At 42.5% G+C, this 25,436-nt stretch overlaps 1 protein-coding gene across 3 annotated transcripts in view; it reads right to left on the reverse strand.

The window, feature by feature from the left end:
• Window positions 1-25,436, reverse strand: part of arhgef39 (Rho guanine nucleotide exchange factor (GEF) 39) — an 85,869-nt gene that overhangs the window by 24,811 nt on the left and 35,622 nt on the right. For 2 of the 3 annotated variants that reach the window (XM_073066172.1, XM_073066171.1), the window contains exons 5-7: window positions 25,227-25,345; window positions 10,124-10,194; window positions 1,528-1,656 (exon numbers count right to left, since the gene is read on the reverse strand). In XM_073066172.1, coding sequence (XP_072922273.1) covers window positions 1,528-1,656; window positions 10,124-10,194; window positions 25,227-25,345 — 319 coding nt within the window. The remainder of the gene's footprint in view (window positions 1-1,527; window positions 1,657-10,123; window positions 10,195-25,226; window positions 25,346-25,436) is intronic. The other variant, XM_073066173.1, reaches the window with a different exon arrangement.

Consider the following 25,436-nt stretch of genomic DNA (forward strand, 5'->3'; position numbering starts at 1 on the left):
TGCTTTCTGGTAGTTCTGCATGGCAAAATTAATCATTTAATTATCAGAGTAACTAAAAAGGCATTACAAATATCTGGCAGCTGTTCTATTCAAGCACGGGGAACACTGGTGGCCAGCACCAACTAAGCACAACCAAGTTCAAACTGAAGTGGACTAAAAAGTTTGTGGTCAAACACAGAAGCTTAAAAAAAGTTTGCAGATAAATTACATCACAAATCCCTTCCCACCTCAGGCAAAATTCGATATTCATTCGCCCGCTTTGTAAAGCTTCAAAAGGCAAACAAAACAAGACTGTTGCTCAGAAGAATAAAGTTAAAATAGTTAGCAATTATTTTAAGCCCACCTAAAATTAGCATGTAAAGAAAAATCTGCTGCTTTCCCACAAATGCTGATTTTTGAATTAAATCAATAAAGACCAATCTTCAAAGAGCTGGAGAAAATGATGAATATTTCTAAACCTTGACAGCAGCCTCTAATAACTACCTCAATTAATAAACAAACAAGCAAATTTTTGGCAATTCATTTCAAAGAAAGGGTTAAAATAAACTACCTTTTGGTCTAGATGCAATGAAAACAAAGGTGCTCATTATCGATGATTTACTCTGTACTCAGCGAGCTGTGGACCTGTCCATTATTGCCCTCCCTGGTACTTTAAGCAGGACTTTGAAAGGAAAAATTCAAAGAGCAAGACTTTCATGCTACCCTTTCCATGTCAGACACTTTCAACTTCTGGTTTCAAAGTAAAACTCAGCAGCTCTTCAAAGGCTTGCAGGTTTGCAGGGGGCAAGGACAGAGCAAAAGGTTGCTCTACTAAGTCTTAGAACTTCCTTGCAGTAATATCTTATATAGAAGTTAAAACCCATAAAACTAAAAACAACATATTGAATTGCTGTCAATATAAGCACTTGCCTTTGCTTAACGTTAGTCGTAGTTAGAGAAAGCAGGGCGTATACAAAAGGCTTCTTAGTTTCAAGAATAACTAGTTGCCGATTTATAGCAAGCTAAATGTAGAAGACTGAAATTGAAAAATTCCAGCTAAGTTCAGGAGGAACACTTAAGAAATGCCTACAAATATCTAAAAAAGAAATTCTGCTTTCTACATGTTCGGTATTCATCTTTCTCTCAGTCTCTCACTAGTCTTTTTATCTGTCTGCCCAGAAGATTTGGAGCACCATTAATTGGTCCTCGGGGAGGTTGACAGGCCTTGGCTTTCATGACTAGGCGCTTTGTGCTGTTACACATGTGGGCATTTCTCAGGAGATAAACAAAAGGAGAACATGTGTGTGTTGGGGGGGGGGGGGGGGGGGAGAGAACTGAAAAAAAAGGCCTAAACTGTGCCTTCAATAATCTAGGCCCAAAGCTTCAGGAAGGAGACAAAATTAGTTAAGCCAATTCTTGCTTATGCCTCATTATTAGAATTGCTGTAATCAACCCAAAACCTTCGGGAATTCCTGCTCTCACATTTCTACAACATTCAGGATCGTTCTCAAGAAAAATAAAAGGGAATTGCTGATCACAAGAACAAACCTGGAGCCAACACCTTGCTCCTTTGTCCTTTCAACAGTTTCTGCACTCTTAGCACCTGCAGGTAATTCTCATGCCTCCGAGCTTGGTCTTGAATGTACTGGGAAGCTTCGGAAATAGCCTTTACCGCATCTGACAATCAGAGAAATTAGCAAAGACAGTTTTTAAAATAAATCTGCTTTCTGAAAAGAAATTGAAGAATTACTGGGTTACATTTATGAAAGCATGCACTTTGATTGTTAGTGTGTTTCAAGTCTTCAGCTTTTGCAATGCCTGCTTGCCTGCAGACCGAGGGATTGATTTTGTGATTCAGTGCCCCTAGTGAGGACCAGTTTTACCAGGAGCGCACAAGTTGGAAAATCTTAGGCAAGTAATATCTTGTATTAGGTGAATATCAAAGCCCGTTAGTTTTGTAGGTGAAGATTTAGCATACCTTTTTCTACAAATCATTAAATAACACGTTTATAATTCTGATATTTTTAACGTCTCAAAACCCTCCATTGTCGGTGTTGCACTTTAATCGTGCTATATAGAACAGACTCAGAGGATCATCACTGGCAGCAGAAATGCCCATCACCCCAACAATCCCTTTTTAAGATTTAAATATTAGCCGTATTTTTCACAGGTACACCAAAGTATCAACAACCAACACAGTCCGAGGACGTGCTGGGGACAGGCCCCACGTGTGGCTGTGCTTCCAGCACCAACGAAGCGTAGCCACAACCTACTAACCCTAATCCAAACATGTTTAGAGTGAGGGAGGAAACTGGAGCACCCGGAGGAAAACCACACAGCCACAGGGAGAATGTACCAACTCCTCACAGACAGTGAGGAGAATTGAACCCCAGTCTTCTGATCGCTGCCACTCTAAAGCTGTCCTTCATTGACCAGCACTTCCCCTCCTCTACCAGCGTTATTAAACAATGGGATCTGTCTTCATTTGATGAGGATTTTCAGAATTCATTTTGTGAGCCACTCCAGGTGCAGCAGCAAATAAATAAACTGAAGTAACTCTGAGCCAGGCGGTGTCTGTGGAGGGAAATGAGTTAAGGACTTTCATCTGGACTGAAACAGTGGGAACACACCATTAAAAACTCAGGAGAAAGGCTGAAGCTAGAGCTAGCAAATGACAGGTGGATCGATTCAAGGAGATCTGATAGGCAGATTTAGGAGGGAAAGAGTAGAAATGACAAAAGCTGCTGGCAGGTGATGGGTGGAGGCAACAAGGGGTCACAGATGATGGTATTTGAAAGGAGAGGAAGGAGTGTTCAGGAGATGGAAGTGTGTGGCTGTTTGGAAAATGGAATGTGTGGAGGAGGAGAAAGAAATGGTGGAGGTTAGATATTTGTTCAGGGGATTGGGATAGGAGGAGGATTTGAGTGGATTAGGAGAGAAAAGGGGAACGGGGGAGCAGTTTACCTGAAATTAGAATATTCAATGTTCAGGTGTACCAACACGAAGCACCAGCCTGACGAAGTTCCCGTTTGGGATTACGTGCCCGCTAAAAGGACAAACTGGTTTCCAGCTTACTACTCAGCAAGGTTTTCTCGCCCCAGTACCGAACTGACTGTGCAGCTGTGGTCTGCCACCATCGGCACTCGCCTCAGCGCCGAACTTGGCTCTGTGGCTGCGCCAGCAGCCATCATGCTCCTGGACCGGCTCCGTGGCCGTGGCATGCAGCCTAACGGCTGCAATGCTGAACTCGCTCCACGCTTGTCGACTCACTTTCGGGGACAGTGTGGTTCATATTATGTGTGTTATTTGTTTACTTTTTCAAAAGATTTGAAAGGATTCAAAAGTAACCATTTATTTTCAAAGAATGTATAAATTGTACAACCTTGAGATTTGTTTGCTTATAGGTAGCCACAAAGCAAGAAACCCAAAAGAACCCAATTAAAAAAAAATAAAGACCAACAGCCGATGTGCAGGGAAAGGGAAAACATAAATAATGCAAACAATAGAAGCCAGCCACAACATTCCAAACCAAAATAAATCCTTACATCTGAACCCCAGTGCAGCCCGGAGTAGGCCTAAGTCTCGTTATCAGTCCATCATATTGGGCACAGAGCTGAGGGCAGTCTTTATAGCCTTAGTGCCACAGACCTAGGAGTCACCATCGGAGGACAGTGAGCAAAATGGGCTCTCGCTTCCAATCCTGAGGCCTTGATTTTCCAGTACATCGTTTAAATTGCCCAAACAGCGTATCATATCTCAAACTAGGACCCAGGCACCACTGCAGCGAAAGGCTTCAGGCCTAGAACACACCTCCCAGTGACCCATGCTGGGCCCAGATTTTGCCACTCAGCCCAAAGCCACTCTCAATTTCTCCAAATCGGCTCGGACCCCTTAGCAATCATACCTCACACCCGGGCCAGTTGTACGGGCATTGGAACTCCTCTAACTCAACTTCTCTCTGAATGGCTCACTCCATCCATGGTGATACAGCAACATATCAACACGCTTCATCCCCGATTCTCTTCGCCTTCAGAATTTACTGCACCTTACTTCGGAGAATGTGTTATGAGTAATGCGTTTAGTCGAATTTCTAGCCTTTTGAACTAACAGTGAGCAGTTGCATGCGTTCGGTAGAGCCATCATAGACCAGAACTGCATGTATTCTTTTGCACATTTTGTGTTTGATGATCTTTGATGATCACCATCCAGCCCAAGATCTTAAAGCACAAACTAACGGAGATGGGAGTAGACTCTCACATGGTGGATTGGATAGTGGACTACTTGACAGACAGACCTCAGTATGTGCGGTTGGGAGACTGTAGGTCTGACACGGTGGTCAGCAGCACAGGGGCGCCGCAGGGAACCGTACTCTCTCCGGTCCTGTTCACCCTGTACACATCAGACTTCCAATATAACTCAGAGTCCTGCCATGTGCAGAAGTTCGCTGATGACACGGCCATAGTGGAGTGTGTCAGGAATGGACAGGAGGAGGAGTATAGGAAACTGATACAGGACTTTGTGATATGGTGCAACTCAAACTACCTGCGTCTCAATATCACCAAGACCAAGGAGATGGTGGTGGACTTTAGGAGGTCTAGGCCCCATATGGAACCAGTGATCATTAATGGAGAACGTGTGGAGCAGGTTAAGACCTACAAGTATCTGGGAGTACAGTTAGACGAGAAGCTTGACTGGACTGCCAACACAGATGCCTTGTGCAGGAAGGCACAGAGTCGAATGTACTTCCTAAGAAGGTTGGCGTCATTCAGTGTCTGCAGTGAGATGCTGAAGATGTTCTATAGGTCAGTTGTGGAGAGCGCCCTCTTCTTTGTGGTGGCGTGTTGGGGAGGAAGCATTAAGAAGAGGGACGCCTCACATCTTAATAAGCTGGTAAGGAAGGCGGGCTCTGTCGTGGGCAAAGGACTGGAGAGTTTAACATCGGTAGCTGAGCGAAGGGCGCTGAGTAGGCTACGGTCAATTATGGATAACTCTGAACATCCTCTACATAGCACCATCCAGAGACAGAGAAGCAGTTTCAGTGACAGGTTACTATCAATGCAATGCTCCTCAGACAGGATGAAGAGGTCAATACTCCCCAATGCCATTAGGCTTTACAATTCTACCTCCAGGACTTAAGAACTTTTTAAAAGCTATTAATGCTTTTTGAGACGGTGATTTAGATGCATATCATATTTTTTTACTGAGTTAAGTATTGTATGTAATTAGTTTTGCTACAGCAAGTGTATGGGACATTGGAAAAAAGTTGAATTTCCCCATGGGGATGAATAAAGTATCTATCTATCTATCTTGTTGTGTGGGGTTATTTTTAATGGGTTCCGCTGTGTTTGCTTTGCGGCTGTCTGCAAGAAGATGAATCTCAAGGTTGGATATACAGTCGGCCCTCCTTATGCATGGATTCAACCGACCGCGGATTGGGAAAACCCAGAAGTTCTCTCTCCAGCACTCGTTGTTTGAGTATGTACAGACTTTTTCTTGTCATTATTCCCTAAACAATACAGTATAACAACTATTTACATAACATTTACATTGTATTAGGTACTATAAGTAATTTAGAGATGATTTAAAGTACAGGCAGTCTTTAAGTCAGATTTGTATGCAAGTTGGAACAGGTACATCCTGTACATATTATTTAGCGTCAGTTAGTCAAGCGTTTGTCTTAGTAATATAGTATACATTTTACCTTTCTATGCATATAAAACACTAAACAAACATATGTATTTCAATAATTAAACCACTGCATTGCTTAGTAATAATTGTAGCTTTCATCAGGGCAGGGCCTTCACATGCTCCATTATTCTCACTTTATCCTTTAAAATTGTTCTGATCGTTGACCGACTGTAGCCTAACGCTTTTCCATTGGCCGACAACGTTTCACCTCTTTCCTATCGCTTTATTATTTCTACTTTATTTTCAATTGTGATCGCTTCCGGTCAGCGGAACAGAAACACTGTGGATTCAGCAGCAGCCATGGGCGGCAGGTCCAGAGCTCCCCGGGTCCTAAAGTCCGCCCACACCGAGACAGGTTAAATTAAATAAGGGACTTGAGCATCCGTGTTTCTTGGCATCCGTGAGGAGTCCCGGAACCAATCCCCTGCGGATAAGAAGGCCCAACTGTAGTATATATACTTTGATAATAAATGTACTTTGAACAGGCAAATACTCCAGAGACCCAAGTGACCTCACAGCCAATGGATCAGGCCACTGCTCTGTAGCACTACCATACTAAATGATCTATGGCGATGGACAATTAAACAGCCAACAATAGGAGAAAGCTTCAAGAACATGACCGTCGTTGGTAGTGGGGGGACCCAGCGCCAGTCTGAAACATGAAGCTGTACTGTACACACGCAGTGTCAAATGGATTCCTCCTGAGATCCCTGCCATTACAGAAGGCAGACTTCAGCCAACACAATTCCCTCTATGTAATGTAAGAAATAGAGCAGTACGAGGCGATTGAGGCCATCATGGCGGATTTATTTCCCCTCTCAACCCTAGTCTCCCGCTTTCTCCCCATAATCTTTGACACCCTCACTAACCAAGTACCTATCAACCTCCGCTTTAAATATGCTCAGTGACTTGGCCCCCACAAACATCTGTGGCAATGAATTCCAGATTCACCATCCTCCAGGTAAAGAAATTCCTCCTTATCTCTGCTGCAAAGGGACATCCTTGACGACAGAAGCGAAAATTGCCCAGGAATGCAAGATGCTCAAAAAGCAGGATAAATTCAACACAGCCAATTACCACCTAGTTTACATTGAACCATCAGAAAAGAAGATGGCTGAGTGAATTTCCTAGGCATTTCCTCATCAAAATGATATTCTCCACTTGTCTGGGTGAGTGCAGCTCGATGCCAAACAGGTCATTGCAACCCAGTTGATTGACATTCCGTTTACCTTTGATCACCAATTTTTACAGATCCACCACAGGAAGCATCCTATCTGGGTGCATCATAGGCTGGTATGGCAACTGCACTGCCCAAAACTGCAAGACTTGCAAAGATTTGGATGTAGCCCAACCAGTCCATCACACAGACCTTCACAGACTCCACCTACACTCCCCACTACCTCAAAAAAATGACCAAAATAATCATGGACCCATCCCGTCCCATCCATGTTCTTCTCCCACCCCTCTGTTCAGGCAGAAGACACAAAAGCTTGAGAACAGGCTCCACCTGGCACAAGGTCAGCTTCTACCCTGTAGACATAAGATCATTGAGCAGACTTCTTGTAAGACAATGATAGACTCGATCTCCAATTAATGGCCCTTGTACAGTCGGCTCTCCTTATCCGTGGGGGATTGGTTCTGGGACCCCCACGGATACCAAAGAACGCGGATGCTCAAATCCCTTATTTAACCTGTCTCGGTGTGGTGGACTTTAGGACCCGGCACAGCTCTGTATCCACAGTGTTTCTGTTCACGAAAATAATCACAATCATGATTGAAAATAAGGCGGAAGTAATAAAGCGATCAGAAAGAGGTGAAATGCCATCGGTCATTGGAAAAGCATTAGGCTACAGTCGGTCAACGATCAGAACAATTTAAATGGAGCATGTGAAAGGCCCTGCCCCGATGAAAGCTGCAATTATTACTAAGCAACGCAACGGCTTAATTATCGAAATACATATGTTTCTTAAGTGTTTTATATGCATAGAAAGGTAAAATATATACTATATACTAAGACAAACATTTGACTAACTGACGCTAAATAATACCAAATGTACCTGTTCCGACTTTAAATCCGACTTAAAGACAGACTCAGGAATGGAACTTGTTCATAACCCAGGGACTGCCTGTACTTTTAAATCATCTCTAGATTACTTATAATACCTAATACAATGTAAATGCTATGTACATAGTTGTGATACTGTATTGTTTAGGGAATAACGACAAGAAAAAAATAGTCTGTACGTGCTCAAACGAGTGCTGGAGAGAGAACTTCCGGGTTTTCCGGATCTGCGGTTGGTTGAGTCCGCGCATACGAAACCCGTGGATAAGGAGGGCTGACTGTACTTTATTTGTTGACTCATGCTGCACTTTCATTGTAACTCTGACACTATATTCTGCATTCTGTTAATTTTTTTTACCTTTGCACTATCTTGACTACACTAGCTCCCTTTAAAATCTTCGAAGCCTGCACTAGCTTCATCACGGGCACAAGCGTCCCCATCGTTGAAGACATATTCAAAAGCTGATGCCTCAAAAAAGTGGCATTTATCGTTAAGGACCCCCACCACCTAGGATATGCCCTCTTTTCATTACTATCATCAGAGTGGAGATACAGGAGCCTGAAGGCCAACATTCAATGTTTCGAGAACAATTTCTTCCCCTCCCTCCATCATATTTTTGAACAGTCAATGGATACACGAAGCACTATCTCACTACTTCTGCACTATATGTACAAAATCATGTACTCTACTCAATATACATTATATATATGGTGCCCTGGTTCACATCTTCACTGTTATGCTGTAGGTATTTCATTTAGCAGCTCTGTAAGAGCTGTTCGTTCTGCTTTCAGCCTGTTTGGGTTATTGTTGAAGATGAGGCATAATGTGGAACGTGCATCATCCAATTAGCAGGAGATTTTTCTTGGTGAGGGATAATAAGGTTGGGCTTGGGCTTTTGTTCGAGAAGAGATGAAAAGAGAAGACGCTGGGGAGAACCGGTCGTAGCATACAGTCTGGTGGAAGACCCGATTGTTCCAGGTGGATTGCGAGCGATGTTCAGAAGGTGGTGCGTGCTTTCACGTTGACCGAGGACCCAGCGCGTGAGTGACAGAGAAGTTCAAGAATAGCTCCCACTTGTGCACATTTGACTGTTCAACTAGAAAGGGTCCTTTTTTTTCCCCTGTTATTCTTCACTAACCCTTTTGTTGACATTAATTCCTTTAATCATATGTAGTGTACTGTCTGTTATTTCATGGCATTGATTTGTAACAGGATAGCGAATTACACAGCATCCAGACAAACAGGGGGCTTGGTGGGAGGGGGCTCACACCTCAGGTGGTCTTCCCGAGACTTGCACAGCCGAGGAAACCAGTGTGTTTCACATATACACATATTCTTATTGTAATTTAGAATACATTTTATACATTGCACTATACTGCTGCTGCAAAACAACAAGTTTCACAACGCATCTCGCTGATCATAAGACACAAGAGCAGAATTAGGCCATTCAGCCCAAGTCTAAGCTACTTTTCCATCATCCTGCCTTCTCCTCATAACCTTTGACACCCTTTCTAATCAAGAAACGACCAACTTCTGCTTTAAATAAACCCAATGACTTGGCCACCACATCCACCTGTGGTGATGAGTTCCACAGATTCACCACCTTCTAGCTTAAGAAATTCCTTCTCATCTTTGTTCTAAAGGCAGGCTGTGCCCTCTGGTCCTAGAATCCACCACTATAGGAAACATCTTCTCCACTTCCACTCTATATATGATACGTTTCAATGAGATATCCTCTCTTTCTTTTAAATCAGCAAGTACAGGCACAGGGCCATCAAATGTTCCTCGTGTGTTAACCCTTTCGTTCCCAGGATCATTCTTAGAACGCTCCTCACAAAAATAATAAGATAATAAACTTGAGTCTGATTTTGATGTAGTTGTGGAAACATCTGTCAGGATTACGCACATGGAAAAGCTTTGCAATGTATTTTGTATGGTAGTGTAGTATTTAGCACAACGCTGTACAGTTCAGGCAACCTGGGTCCAATTCCCCTCGCTGCCTCTTTGTATGGTCTCCCTGTGACCATGTGGGTTTCCTCTGGGTGTTCCAGTTTTCTCCCACAGTCCAAAGATGTACCATTAGAAGGTTAATTGGTTATTGTAAATTGTCTCATGATTAGGCTGGGATTACATCGGGGGTGGGGGGGGGGGTTGCTAGGCAGCACAGCTTGAGGGACTGGAAGGGCCTACTCCTCACTGTATCCCAACAAATAAACAAAAGACAATTGCCACATATCCGTGCCCTCCACCAATGGTACTCATTGGTTGAAATGTGTACCATTTGCAAAGTGCACTGCAGTTCTCCAGAACCGCACGAGATCTACCCAAGACGACCAGAAGGACACGGGAGCACCACTACCACCTCAACTTGGAAGTGTAGCGCTGCGACTTACTTTCAAGTTGCTGGAACTCTAGATCATCCGGGTTGGTGTTTCCAATCAAATCTCGCAGCAGATGCTTGTATCTGGAATAAAAATATGTATTTTAAAATAATTATTTTCAAAGCAAATGTAAATGGACTTTTGATGTTGCAGTGTTCGCTGAGCTTGGCAATTAGCTTGCAGACATTTCATCACCAGTCGTGGTGACCTCCTCGGTGCGCAGTTGTTGGTGTTTCTCTCTGAGAGTGCTCGCGTTTATATACAGGACCACATTAGCTTGCCTTGGTCTTGATTGGCTACCCCTTCAGTTGATCTTTGACTTCTATTAGCTCACGTTTCTTTGGTTCTTAGGGGTTCATAGATGGTGTCTATTTTGAAATGTTTGTTTACCGAATTACCAGAAGAGAACCACGCCTCTAAAAATTCTCATGCCTGCTTCGTATTTGACTGCACCAGAACCTCCTAGTTAAAGGAATGTCCTTCTCAGTCTTCATGTACCAGGAACAGCAATGGTGGATCATGTCTCTGTACCACTAGCTTGTCTTCCCATAAACGAGTTGAGGTCAACTGAAAGGGTAGCCAGTCAGGACTGAGGTAAGGGAATGGGATCCTGTATAAATGCGGGCACTCCCAGAAAGAAACACCAACTGCGCACTGAGGATGTCACCTCGACTGGTGAGGAAACCTCTGTAAGCTAATTGCCAAGCTCGGCAAACACCACCACATCAAATCCCTCAACCCGAGATACTATCACCCTAAGTGAACGGACGTGTCAGCACATGATCGCAGGAGGGGTAGCAGGGAGTACTGCTGCTTTACAGCACTAGAGATGCAGGTTCAATTCTCATCCTCGGATCATTTTGGCAGAGTTTGCTCCTTCTCCTGTGACTGTGCGGCTTTGCTCCAGTCAGCCCACATCCCAAAGATTTGCAGGCTGTTAATTTAACTAGAGACTAAAAATCAACCCCTCCCCCTCCCAAGGTAAGTTGGTGCTAGGAGTTAATGACATGCAAGAGAGAAGAACTTACAGGAAAATAATTGGGAGAATAGATGGGATTGCTCAAGCTTGCATGGACTGAATGGACTTCTTCTGATTCTAAAACTAGGAGGCATAGGTTTAAGATGAGACGGAAAAACAATTAAAAGGGACCTGAGGGGAATTTCTTCCACACAGAGGGCGGTAGGTAAATGGAGCAAGCGGTGTAGGCAGATACAATTACAAGGTTTACTAGGCACTTAGGATAGGAACTGTTTGGACGGACATAGGCCAAATGCAGGGAAATTGGATTAGCTCATATAGACACATGGTCAGCATGGAAAAATTGGGCCGAATGGATCAAGCTGAAAGACAAGAACATCTGCAGATGCTGAAATCCAAGCAACATACACGAAATGCTGGAGGAGCTCAGCAGGTCAGGCAGCATTGATGGGAAAAAGGGTAAACAGCCATCATTTTGGGCTGAGACCCTTCATCAGGACATGAAGCCAAAAGCTTTCAATTCCCCTCTCTTACTTCCTCCAATCTCACTCGTTGGGCTGCCACAATGTGCAGATGGTTTCAATAATAAATGGCCAACATTTATCGGTAGCAGTGGACTGTGTGTACTCCACTGTAAAAGGCTTCACATCCACATTTGACCTTGACATCACACCCACTCCCCCACAGTCATCGTGCAGTCATTTACACTTCTGAATTTGTTGGGATTGCCCACTTTCCTCCAGCGAATAACACTTCCGAGCAGAGGTTTTTTTTTGAATTGCTGATTCCAGCTTCCGAAATACCAAAGAATCCTTTGTATCAGCGCCATCCACCCCAGTTCTGCCTGGTCCCATACTCTGATTTCAGTGAGGACTGAACAGCACTGGGAAGGAAAGCTCCTTTTAACAATTATTTTGGTTTTGTTTAACTAATAATACATAGTTAGACATTATTAATCTTAATTATGTGTGTTTTTGGCTAACCTGTTAATATTTTTCATATTTTTAATTCCTTCAGTTTCAAACGTTGTAGTTTTGAAAATGTCTCTGAAAGTCAGAGACAATAACTCTAGCTGCAATATACTCCTCTCCATAAGCCTTGGAAGTTGTAGAGACTGTTCACAGCATCACTGGAAGCCTGTTGGCCAGGCTAGAGTGCTGGAGACAGGGGCACTGATAGCCAGTGGTCGGGGGTGGTGCTCTCTGTAGACAGAGGGGCCCGTGCAGTGCGACCTCGCCAGATGTGGCTGCGGTTGGTCGAATGTGTCCCGTCAACTTTCCACTGAGGCTAGGGGAGAAAAAAACCAGAGGTCATGGGTTAAGGGTGAAGGGGGAAAAGTTTAAAGGGAACATTGGGGGGGGGGGGTTCTTCACGCAGAGAGTGGTGGGAGTGTCGAATGAGCTGCCAGATGAAGTGGTTAATGCAGGCTCACTTTTGACATTTAAGAAAATCTTGGACAGGTATATGGATGAGAGGGGTTTGGAGGGATATGGTCCAGGTGCAGGTCAGTGGAACTAAGCAGAAAAATGGTTCGGCACAGCCAAGAAGGGCCAAAAGGCCTGTTTCTGTGCTGTAATGCTCTATAGTTCTAAGTCCAAAGTCGTCCAAGACCTCACTCCTTAACACCTTCAGCTTTTTTTTCCAAGCGCTGCTCATGTGATTAAAAAGTTTTCATGAAGGCAAGTTTCCAGATTGTAACAACTGTCCAAGAAATAGTAATTGTTTTAAATACATTACCAGAGGGAATCCCCAAACCAAACTTAACTGACAGTAATGAGAGGCAAAAATGACAAATGTACTTATGGTTTCAGATGTGACATTCTGATATAGGTTATTTATCAATGCTCACGTTTTAATTAAAATGAAGCACCATGACATACTACTACTATTGGGAATATACAATTTGAGGTCATCGTCTGTTAGTGACTGAATGAATGAGTAATATATTCACAAGGTAACCAACGTTTTGTGGACCTTCTGTAAACTGGGAACAAATGCATACTTCAAACAGAAATTTCACTGTTATGGGGAGAAGTGTTAGAAGGGGGGTTGTGGAAGAAAGCTGTTCTTCAAATATCCACTTGCATTCTTTTTTATTTCTCTTGCAGGATTTCCTTCCTATTGTTGGGACACTGTCAGAAGAGTCTGTTTGTTCTTTCCATAGATGAACTGCCAAGTGACAGCAGTCTTTTTAACTTCTGCACACAATAAGAAAGATGCTTCATGAGATCTCATTAGGCCCCAAGAGCCAACAAAAATGAGTGGCGTGCAAGCTGAGGAACTTGCTGGATTATGACTATTTCCAGAAATAACGAAAGGCTGTACACATTGATAATGTAATCGCCAACAGGCGACAACTGTCAAATTAGGTCTAGTGAGTGCATTGCTGTAAACAACTGTGATTTCAGTTGCACGTAGAATTTCCCTGCTTTTAGTGGGAGAAGTTGCTGCAGTTTTGATCACAGTAATTCTTCTTACCTCTGCTCTACAAATAGATACATTTCTGAGTAAACTAAGTGTTCTGATGCAGGGCTTTGACCCAAACAGTCGACAATTCCTTTCCTCCCACAAATGCTGCCTGACCCAGAGTCCCTCCAGCAGGCTGTTTGTTGCTCTGGATTCCAGCATCCGGAGTCTCTTGTCTCTAACATTTTTAGTATACGAGACCAACCATGTCTGGTCTGCCATCAGCTCATTGATAACAGCATCAAGTCAAGTCAAGTCACTTTTTATTGTCATTTCGACCATAACTGCTGGTACAGTACATAGTAGAAATGAGACAACAGTTTTTCAGGACTATGGTGTTACATGACACAATACAAAAACTAGACTGAACTACGTAAAAGACAACACAGAGAAAAGAAAAAAATTACACTAGACTACGGACCTACCCAGGACTACATAAAGTGCACAAAACAATGCAGGCATTACAATAAATAATAAACAAGACAATAGGGCAGTAAGTTGGTGTCAGTCCGGACTCTGGGTATTGAGGAGTCTGATGGCTTGGGGGAAGAAACTGTTACCTAGTCTGGTCGTGACAGCCTGAATGTTTCAGTGCCTTTTCCAAAACTGCAGGAGGGAGAAGAGTTTGTATGAGGGGTGTGTGGGGTCCTTAATAATGCTGTTTGCTTTTTGGATGCAGTGTGTAGTGTAAATGTCCATAATGGCGGGAAGAGAGACCCCAATAATCTTCTTAGCTGACCTCACTATTCGCTGCAGGGTCTTGCGATCCGAGATAGTGTAATTTCCGAACCAGGCAGTGATGCAGCTGCACAGGATGCTCTCAATACAACCCCTGTAGAATGTGGTGAGGATGGGGGGGGGGGGTGGGAGATGGACTTTTCTCAGCCTTCGCAGAAAGTAGAGATGCTGCTGGGCTTTCTTTGCTATGGAGCTGGTGTTGAGGGACCAGGTGAGATTCTCCACCAGGTGAACACCAAGAAATTTGGTGCTCTTAACGATCTCTACCGAGGAGCCGTCGATATTCAGCAGGGAGCATATCCCCAGGGGCACTTTGACAAAAAAGCAGTAATGTAACTAAAGACCCCATCAACCCCGGGCACTCTCTTTATGCTCCTCTCTCATTGGGCTGAAGATACAAAAGCTTGAAAGTACATACCAACAGGCTCAAGGGCAGCTCGTAGCCCACTGTTATAAAACTACAGAATAGTCATCTAGTACAATAAGATGGACTCTTGATCCCAAAATCTACCTTGTTGTGATCTTGCACCTTACTGTCTACCTGCACTGTACTTCCGCTGTAATTGTCTACTCTATTCTGCATTGTTACTGTTTTATTTTGTTCTACCTCACAGCACTGTGTAATGATTTGACCTGTATGAACAGTATGCAAGATGAGCTTTTTACTATATCCTGGTACACGTGACAATAATAAACCAATATCAACAAAACCACACACTCCACACATTCTCTCTTCTTCTTCCTCACACTGAACTGAAGAAACACAAACCCAAAAGTATGTACCACCGGGCCTAAGGACAGCTTCTATTCCATTGTGATAAGGCTATTGAACAGCTCCCTACCACAATAAGATGAAACTTTAGCCTCTCAGTCTAACTCATTATGACCTTGTACCTTAATGTCAACGTGCACTATGCTCTCCCTGTAACTCTCACGCTATCCTGCACTCTGTATTATTTTACCTTGTACCCCAATGCACTGTTGAAATGAATTGGTCTGTATGAACAGTACTTGATACAAGATTTTCACTTGGTATATGTGACAATAATAATCAATGAAGATTTTTCAAGAGAATTTGGGCCAGTTGTCTCCCTTGAAGGATAGCTCTTTGCCACTGCAACTCCCCATTTAATACAGATTGGGGCATGGTCACTCCAGTTAATATATAATACATTCAGCTGTAACTGAACTGGCAATGGCTTACAGCCTAATTAAAACGAGTGCTATAAATAAACTCAATGAAGCAAAATATTCACTTGTTAAAACATATACTCTTTAATCCATAAGTCCTATAAAACTTACAAAAATTTTGTATAATGCCAGACATGTGCAGTCAAATCTGCACTCTTCAGCATGCACACAATGGGAACCTAATTAGCACACATTCTACTGGATCAACAAGCCCTGTTGTTGGCATTCCATGAGGAAGTGTATAATGAAAACATTACAGCCTTGACATACAGGTCTGCTGAACAGAAACTGGTCCACATTTTGCTTCTCATATAATTAGTGTATTTTATTATTGCCTGATATATATTTTCTGGTAATAAAGGGCCGCAGAATGCAGGTTTGAACTCCTTTGGGCCTAATACACCACTGGTGCACGACTGTCACTGTGGGAGTCTGTCAAATGCAGAGTGCTCCACTATGCTGGTCCTCTCTGAACAGTGGCAGCAGCTGGCTCCGGCATATGCTTCCATGAGCAGGAGCTTCCCCAGACCTGCTGCTTTCATCACTGTGGAGATTAATTACTGCAGAATGGTGCCAGTTGCAACCAGGCTGGGCCTAAGGGAGAATCCCATATTACATACAGCATGACAGGAGACATAATGTGTTGTGTCATTCACAAGTCCAGTGCTTACTTTCTTTTTAAATAAAAAGCTACTCTAAAGAAATACTTGAGATATATTATCTGTTAAAGCCTTTGATGTGGTAAATCCAAAAGGTTTACAGAAAAAAAATCTGGACTGGAAAAGAATAAAAATGCCACCTTGACAGTAAAATGTTTTAATTAAAAATGTTTGTGACTTGGAAAACAGCATTTATTGTATGTTATATCAAACAAACTATTGATTGCATGTGCATTTGTCAGGTGAATAATAAGAATCCACAAATGCACAAGAGTAACATAAAGTTGCATTGGGGAGAGCTCTGCAAAGATCTACCAGAATGGAACCTGCACTTTAAAGGTTAAATTACAAGGAGAGATCACAGAAATCAGGTTACATTCTCTCCAACTTAGGAGCTTAAGGGAAGTTTTAGCCTAAGTTTGCTAGATATTAATTGGAAAAGATCTGGCACAGTGTAGTGTATCAGTTAGCGTAACACTTTACAGCGTCAGCGACACCAGGATTAATTCCCGCCTCTGTCTGTAAGGAGTTTGCACATTTTCCCTGTGACCAGATGGGATTGCTCCGGGTGTTCCAGTTTCCTCCCACTCTCCAAAGATGCTCAGGTTAGTTACGGTGTAATTTGGGTGGTGTGGGCTCATTGGGCCAGAAGGGCCTGTTATCATGCTGTGTCTCTAAATAAACATAAATCTGAGTAAAAATAAACCAGAAATAGACACCTGCAGTAGAGCTATTGACAGGCCCAGTTACCCAAGATCTAACCTCATCTAACATACTACATGTGTGGAGTTCCCATCTTCGCTCCATGACTGGTGGTGACAAGTGGTGTTGAGCCAGCTTACTGCAGTGTGATAGGGTGAGCTCTGCCACAATAACCACCTCTTGCTCAGCATCAACAAAGGTGGCTCATTTAAGGAGAAATTTGCCTGAAAATTTGAAAAATAGACTAAATATATGGGTGGCTGACCAAACGCAATGAAACATGTTCCTAAGCCAGATGAGAATAATGGAGAAGGCAAGAAGCATCTTCAGTCATATTCAAGAAAAAGACGATACGTTGGTAACATTCATTGCCAGTGGAGGTTGGTTTGATAGATTTAAACAGTGCTGTGACCGCCATAGTATATGTATCTCTGGTGAAGTGGCTAATGCAGATAGCAAGAGCTTCGAGAATTGGCAAAAGCAACACATCCTGGGTGAATCTGATGACAGGGATGGAGAAGAGGAAACACCAGCAAGGAAACTCAGCACTAGCATCACCATGATCACACGTATCATGGACCAGTTCATCGATAATGACCCTGACTGAAGCAAAAAGGCAAACAGAGGTGTTCTCAACATAATTTCCTGCTATAAAGAACTGCTTCATGGGAGGAAACTTAAGAAAAGGCAGTCAAATCTCGATGTCTACTTGGAGAAGAAGCCAAAGTTAGAGAAGGGCCCACAGCCTGGTCCCTCCTCTAAAGTGTAACCATCACCCGCTTCCGTCTGCTTCCACTGTGATGTGCTGCTGCTTCACTGATGCACAAGTTAGGCCTATTTGCGTGTTTGTTGCTCCATGAATTGCTGTGCACACGTAAAATAATATATCATATATCTTGGGTTTGATTTTTTTTTAGATCGGGCACAAATGGCCATTTACGTGATGTTATAATGACCACGCAGAGTGCTGATTTACATAGCGCTCCACTTCTGAGGAACACAGCCTCAGCGTTAAGCGGGGTCTGCGTGTATTTGGTACGTAATGGATGATGAGTATAGGCTATCGCTGTGTTACAAGCACCCATCTTATGGACCCCCTACATATGAATGAGCTCTCATGATATTATCATTTTCAGAAGTCTGACGTATGTACATTTGTTCATTCCCATGTATGGCCTAACTACCTAACGAGCTTCTTGTCTTTTAGCAATTGTTCATTCTTATCGGGCTTGACTGCCTTTTACTGCCATTCATTAGAATATTGTGGAGGTATGGTTTAGCATATTAAATGGTTCTTGTGTATTATCTGATTTACAGATAAAAATCGACTTATAGACATCTGTAAAAATGGAGGTAATTCATTATCCAGGAATGGCCTGTACCTAGGACACGAGTAGGTCATCTAGTCCCCAGTGCCTGTGATTCCATTCAATGATCTGACACTCTGTTCTTACCCTGATATCTCTCAATACCTTTGCTTAGCAAAAATCTATGAAGCTTTGATTTGGAATTAACTCTGATTGAGAATCAATTGTCATTTGCAGAGGAGAATTCCAAACTTTAGCCCTTTGGTTGGAGAAGTTTTCTTGTCTTCATTCCAAGAAGTTCTGGCTGATATCTTTGGGCTCTGTATGCCCCTTAGTCCCAGAGTCCCCAACCAGGAGATTGTGTTCACATTGATCTGGTACAGCACAGAATCAGGATCTTCAACCCACTGAAGATCAAACACCTACTTGTATTAATCCCAATTTATTCTCCCCATCACCTCGATCCAGATTCTGTCAAGTTGGCATTTTTATTGTTTCTAGTCCAGATTTATTTGTAAACATTTTGGATTTTGAACTGTTTACTCAAAGGAATTTATGGTGCCGATTAATCTTCTAATCTGCAAGTCTTTGGGATGTGGGATGCAACGGGAGGAAACCTACCCAGTCAAAGTTTACATTGAGTTTATTGTCATATGCACAAGCACTGCAGTATGCATAAGCGTACTGCAGCAGCATCACAGGTACATAACATCAGATAAGCAACAAGAAAACTAAATTAAACACACTATACACAAATTTTACAATTAGAACAACAATACACAAAGTTCATTTTAGTGCAAAGTGGTCAAAATGGTAAACTGTAGTGATTAATGTTCTCTTGGTTGGTTCAAGAACCGAATGGTTGAAGGGAGGTAGCTGCTCTTGAACCTGGTGTTGAGGAACTTCAGGCTTCCATATCTTTCAGCCCAATCACAGCTGAGAAAAGATGGAATGACCCAGATGTTGGGGATTTTTGATGATAGGTATTGCTTCTATGAGGCAGTGTCTCCTGTAGATACTTCCAGTGTTGGGGAGGGATGCGCCCAAGATGTATCGGGCAAAGTCCGCTACTCTCTGCGGCTTCCTATCATCTTGCACATTCAAGCTAGTGTACCACACCACGATGGAACCAGTACTTTCAACAGTAAACCGGTGGAAAATTTTTAGTGTGAGCAGAACCTCCTTCATCTCCTAAGAAAGTAAAGACGCTTGCGTGCTTCCTTTATGATTGGGCCTATGTTCTGGGTTCAGGACAAGTCATCTGATATGTTAATGCCTGGGAATTTAAATCTGCCGCTTTGCTCCACTGCTGATTTTCCCCAAAGTAAACTAGTATTTGTTTGCCCTCTTTTCCCTTCCTGAAGTGAACAATTTCTTCTCAAAGTTCATTTACACATGTGGGGGAGGCAGAGAGTGAACTAATACGAAATTGGCTCAGAGTGTATGTAAAGTGCTCCCATTGGCTGATTAAATGTTTACTGTGATGTCAGCCACCCTGGAGAAGTTTTAAATGTTGCTTAGACTGAATTTTCGTTGTCTTTAAAAATTTCAATAAAGAACGGAATAACTGCATTGTAATGAATTAGCACTATGTGGGATCTGGGTGCACAAACATGAGTTATAAAGATCTACAGAATGGAAATAGGCCTGTTGGTTCTCCACACCCACATGACATTCTTGCTCATCTACATTTGCCCACATTAGGACGTTCTTCTATGCTTTGCCTGTTAAGTGTCTAAATGTCTCTTATATCTAGTAATTTGTATGCGATTCAACCACTTTCTTTGGCAGCGCACTCCAGATAATAGTTACTCTTTGCATAAAACTCCTATCTAGCATCTGAATAGATGGTCTTTTCTTCTCATCCTTTCCTTTAGTCTCCAGTGCTGAAAGGAATCTTCAAGCCACCCATACTCGTGATCACTAATAAGCTGACGCAACAAACACAAAAAGCAATAACCAACTTTTTAAAGACACACGAGAACGAATGGAGTTTAACTTGCTCCCTGCTTTAGAAGACTCTGATATGCACTCCACCTGTTTAAATGCCCGTTGAAACCAAGGAGAGAAGGGGGAGGAAACATAAAGAGTCCTAGTGTGCACAATATTCTAAACGCACCTAAACAATCCTAGTTTTGATTTTTTTTTAAACTTGTTTATCAAAGGTCTTTCATCCAGGATTGCAAACAAAATGTAATAAGTTTTTAATGTCAAATGTCATATTTTCTAAATCTGAATTTTCTCCCCTCCCACCCCACAACTGGAATGACTGCATTGGAATATGCTGATTGACTAAAGTCAGTTATTTTAAAAAAAAACCTTGTGCTTATTTCTCCAGAGGAGACCTTTCTATGCCTAGATTGCTGGAAACTGCAGCAAAAGTAATCACCCCTTCTGCTTGAGGGGATGGAAGAGAGACACAAACTATGATGATACTATGGGCTAAATCAGCAAAGCTGGGCAAGGAATGTAAGATCTTTTCTGCCAACAATGAGGTAGAGTTCAGACCCTTTTACTGGATCTTTCTGCCAGTTCATTAAAACAAATGAGCCACTCCGAGTGCCATTAGTTCCAGAGCTGTGTCATTGCTGCTGCGTGTGTTGTACATGAGGGCAAACTGTTGGCATACTGCCACCAACTTCACACATCTGCAGCATGCTAATAGTTGGCATCAGCTTGAAACCCATACAGCTAGGTAATCCAATGGATACCAACGTGGAAACACTGTGGTGGTTCAAGAAATATGCATGCCCATATTTGGCAGGTGCAGAAGAGAGGCTGGCAAACTCCATCTTCCCTGATGCAGGGTAGAGCCACGGTTGTATCAAATCCCCTGATGACGAAGGCAGAAATAGAACAGATCAAACCCTTCTGTGGCTGATGCGCAATTTCATCCAACCTGCATCATACTGTAAGATCCTTCATGAGTTTGCCAAGATTCAAAGGATCAATCACATCACCGTGCGCTCTGAATGCAGAAGATAGAACTGAGAACATAGCAGCACAGGACCTTTAGAGCCACAATGTCCCATCTCACAATCCTCGACTTGGGGCTCGTTTCATCAAGCACCTTCAGTCTGGCCACTGCTAACAGCAGGATCTCCTGGCAGCCAGCTACCTTAATTCCACTTCCCATTCCCACACGGACATCTCCGTCCACAGCCTAGAGGCTCGACGCAGATTAGAACAACACCTCATTTTTCATCTTGCTAGTCTGATGGCATCAACACTAATTTCTTTAACAACTCTCCTCTGTTCCCCTCTCCACACTGTGGTGCAGAATTGCTCGTCCCATTGCTGCCACCATCCATTCAGGTGGAGATGTTGCAGATTTAGGAGGCACTTCTAAAGCACTAGCAATTTGCCAAGTTTAATTTACATGTTTTTGAAAACACTAGGCAGTGTCCTGCTGGGAACAACTTTTAAGTAAACTTACTTCTATTGACATTAAGCCTCGGGATTCTTTTTGCTGAAAATTATAATTCACCCTTGCTCTAGTGTTCATTTTATGTGGTCTAATAATCTGAGGTCTGACTGTTGCACCAAGTGAGATAATAATATATGAGCTTTTAATTTGTTAACAACACTATACAAAATCTGATGGATATTGTCACTCCCCAAAGAAACAACACTCTCTTAACTAGAATATCAACATTTCCCCATGGACCAGGACAGTAAATCTTGAAATTTGGCAAGATGAAAAAGTGAGATTCTATGAGCAGCGATGAAATAGCCAATGGGAAATTGGGTTATTAAATCCAGCATTCATCTGGTCAAAATCTACATGAGATACAAAGCAGTAAGGTATTGCAAAAATAAAATTATGAAAATCTGAAACCATGTGCTCTTGTTCCAGAAACCCCCTGCAAGGGGAGACTTAGCAACTGTCCTGCTCATCGCTCAGGCTTTTGTGTTTCATTAAATTCATCTCTCATTCATCTATTTCCCAATGAGTATATGCCCAACCTTTCCTCATATAGCAACCTCTTCATCCCAGGTATCAACCTAGAGAACCTTGGTTAAGCTGCCTCTAGTACAACTATATCTGCCTTCAATATGGAGATAAAAACTTTCCTCCAAGTGCAGACTCACATACACTCTGTAAAACTGCATGACAGCTTTATTCTTATTCTCCATTTACTTTGTAATTGTATAGATGAACATTGCATACGCCTTCCTAGCTACCTGGTATATACTTATAGCAAAGATCTCCACCACCTGGGCCACACCATCTTCTCAGTTACCATCGGACAAGGCTATTAGGAAGCCACACCACCGGGTTCAAGAACAGCTACTTCCCTTCATCCATTCAGTTCTTGAACCAACTGGCACATCTCTATTACCCCACTCCAATTTAGCAACACTTTGACCACTCTTATCATTTTAAGACCATAAGATATAGGAGCAGAATCAGGCTATTTGGCCCATCGAGTCTGCTCCGCCATTTCATCATGGCTGATCTTCCGGAACAATGGACATTTTTTTTGCTCTAATTGTGTTCCTTCATGTTAAAATTGGTCTTAACTTGTTTTTCTTCTGGATGCTGCTTATATGATGCTGCATCAATGGGCTGCCGGTGATGGTGGTGGAAGCAGATACGATAGGGTCTTTTAAGAGACTTCTGGATAGGTACATAGAGCTTAGAAAAATAGAAGGCTCTGGTTAACCTTAGGTAATTTCTAAGTAAGTACATGTTCGGCACCACATTTGGGCTGAAGGGCCTGTATTGTGCTGTAGGTTTTATATGTATACCTGTGAAAGTAAGTTTACCTTTGCATTTGTGCATGCTGTAAACTGACTGATTTCTAAATCTCAACCCTTTCCACGTGATGAACAAAGACCTGCACCCCGAGACTTTTCATCATCTTACTCCACTTTAAACATAACATGCTCTTTCATTTTCCTCCCAAACTTTTAAACCTCACATTTTCACTCATTATATTTGCCAAATTCTTGCCCACTCGCTTAACCTGTCAAGATCCTCTTTCAGGCTGCTGTGTCCTCCTCCCAACTTGCTTACCCACCTACTTTTGTATCATCAGATTGATATGTCCTCGTTAAACAGCAACAATGAAATTAGTAACCAAATTACAAAAAAAAAATCAGTGAGTTGAGTATTGACCTTGAAGCATTAAAAATAGGGCACGAGATTTGAGAGGAAGTTTAGATTCTTGAAAGAGACCCAGACCCACTGGACATTTGAAATATCCCAGTGGGCCGAGGTGGTTCTCACTTTTCATAAAGGCACAATTGCATTCCAAGGAAGGGACAAACTGCATTCATGTTGTGCCTTTCTTTTTGCTTCATATTTCAAGTTTAATTGTCACTCAAACATACATGAATGCAAATGAAACAGCGTTATGCTCTGGCCAAGGTGCAAAACACAGTCCAACAGTCACACACAGCACAAAGCAAAGCACATATATCAGTAAAATACAGTTACACAAAAAGTAATAGTCCAAAACCCCAAGTCCATGAATGTCGCAGAAATCCGCATTCAAAAACAACACAGGTTGTCTTCCGCCAAGCGAACTCTGGGGTGCAGCTCTGACTGGACCGCCCCATACGGCCTCCGGTGGCGTGCACCTACTCCGACACCGTTCTTCTGGGCAGCTGTAAACAGGGGATACTGCAGCTTCAGGCTTAGTCCTCGTTCTGACTGAGGCCACACAGCTCCCCTGCCAACCGCCAATAAATCAGTGAATCGGGCTTGCAGCAATCCACGTTAACAACGTCCAACATAGTCTCACAAGCACAAGGAAAGCAACTAACACGATCACTCAATGCTAGATCGCACATTCCAGTGTATGCAGTCAGGAGCACAATCTGCACCAAGTCTAGCTTCTTCAGTTCCTCTGCCAACAAGCAAATCGCTGATGGGGTAGGCCTGCAGTACTTTAAGTTCTTAATCTCCAACAGGGTCTTGCAATTGTAAAAAAATATGTCTAAAAGGGACAAAAAGACCTTTGGTTGACCCTGTAGAAGCTGCTGTGATTGAACACACCACCATCTTACCGTAAGATTCATGCGATGTGCATTGCAATTTACGATGTGACAGAGGGTTCTGCATCCGTGATTTAGAATAAGTGTGGAGTGGGAAAGAGGACCAAGGACGTGGAAAGAGAGCCAAAGAGAAGGGAAATATGGGAGGCCAGAAGAATGAAAGAGAGGGAAAAAATTAAAATAAAGGTAGAGTACTCAAGGAAGAAGAGAAAGAGAGCCATTGTTCTCTCTCTACCATCAGTACCACAGGATTAACTCCAGTAACTCAGCAATGTTCCTCCAATAGAATCGTGCAAGCCCATGACCATTGCCATCTATTAAAAAAAAAGGATCATGATGCATGGGATATGATCACCTCCACGTCACACGGCAACCTGACATAAAACATCCAACATAGCTCTCCTGTGGATTCAAGATGGATGACTGTCACAATATTGTGCCTGACTGCCATCTTCACAAAGGCAGCTGGAGATGGGCAGAAATGTGCACAGGCACAGAAATCCCATCCCAGGTGAAAAATCTAAAGCACCAGGCAAAGCATTCTCACAAAATTAATTGTTGTCAAGATGAAGCACACACACATTCACAGTACCATCTTCCAATAACACACTTCAAATTGCTTACCAAAAAGTACTATTTAGGATTATTAGGGCACCAGTACTGGAGATTGACGTAAACACTTTCTGTAATGAAAGTTAAGTACGGACCACGATATGTTTGATGTATACAACGAGTCATGAAATTAGAAATCAGGCAATAACTCAAGATCATATGTCATTTGTGACTAAAGGTGTTAAAATATAGCCAACAAGACTAGGAAACACATAAGCAGAAGAGTGAATAATTCAAAATCAATCAACTAGATTCATCTGGGTCAGTGTGATTTCATCTGCACAGCCCCTAATGGCCAGATGAATGAGAGTTAAGACTAGCTTCAATTCATTTGCCACCAGGAGATTAAATTCACAAATTTTTATGGTCTAGCTTTTAAATGTTAGCAAATAACTTAAGAGCCTGTGTGAATTTGTGCTGAAAAAAATAATTGGGAAAAGATTACAATAACTACTTACTGATGAATACGTTTACGAGGCAGTGGAAGCAAATCTTCTAATGTCAACCCTTGGAATTCTGGTCGAGACTCTTGGAGCTTTTTAAATCGTGCAAATTGTTTATTTTTCTTTATTTGTCCCTAAAACAGAACACATGAGATGCACATTAATTAAAGGAACATTAGACGCTCATAAAATGTATTACTCTCACACCCTGGGAAGGTATTTCAT

This window comes from Hemitrygon akajei, chromosome 14, assembly GCF_048418815.1.
Source record: "Hemitrygon akajei chromosome 14, sHemAka1.3, whole genome shotgun sequence".
Classification (NCBI taxonomy): Eukaryota; Metazoa; Chordata; class Chondrichthyes; order Myliobatiformes; family Dasyatidae; genus Hemitrygon; species Hemitrygon akajei.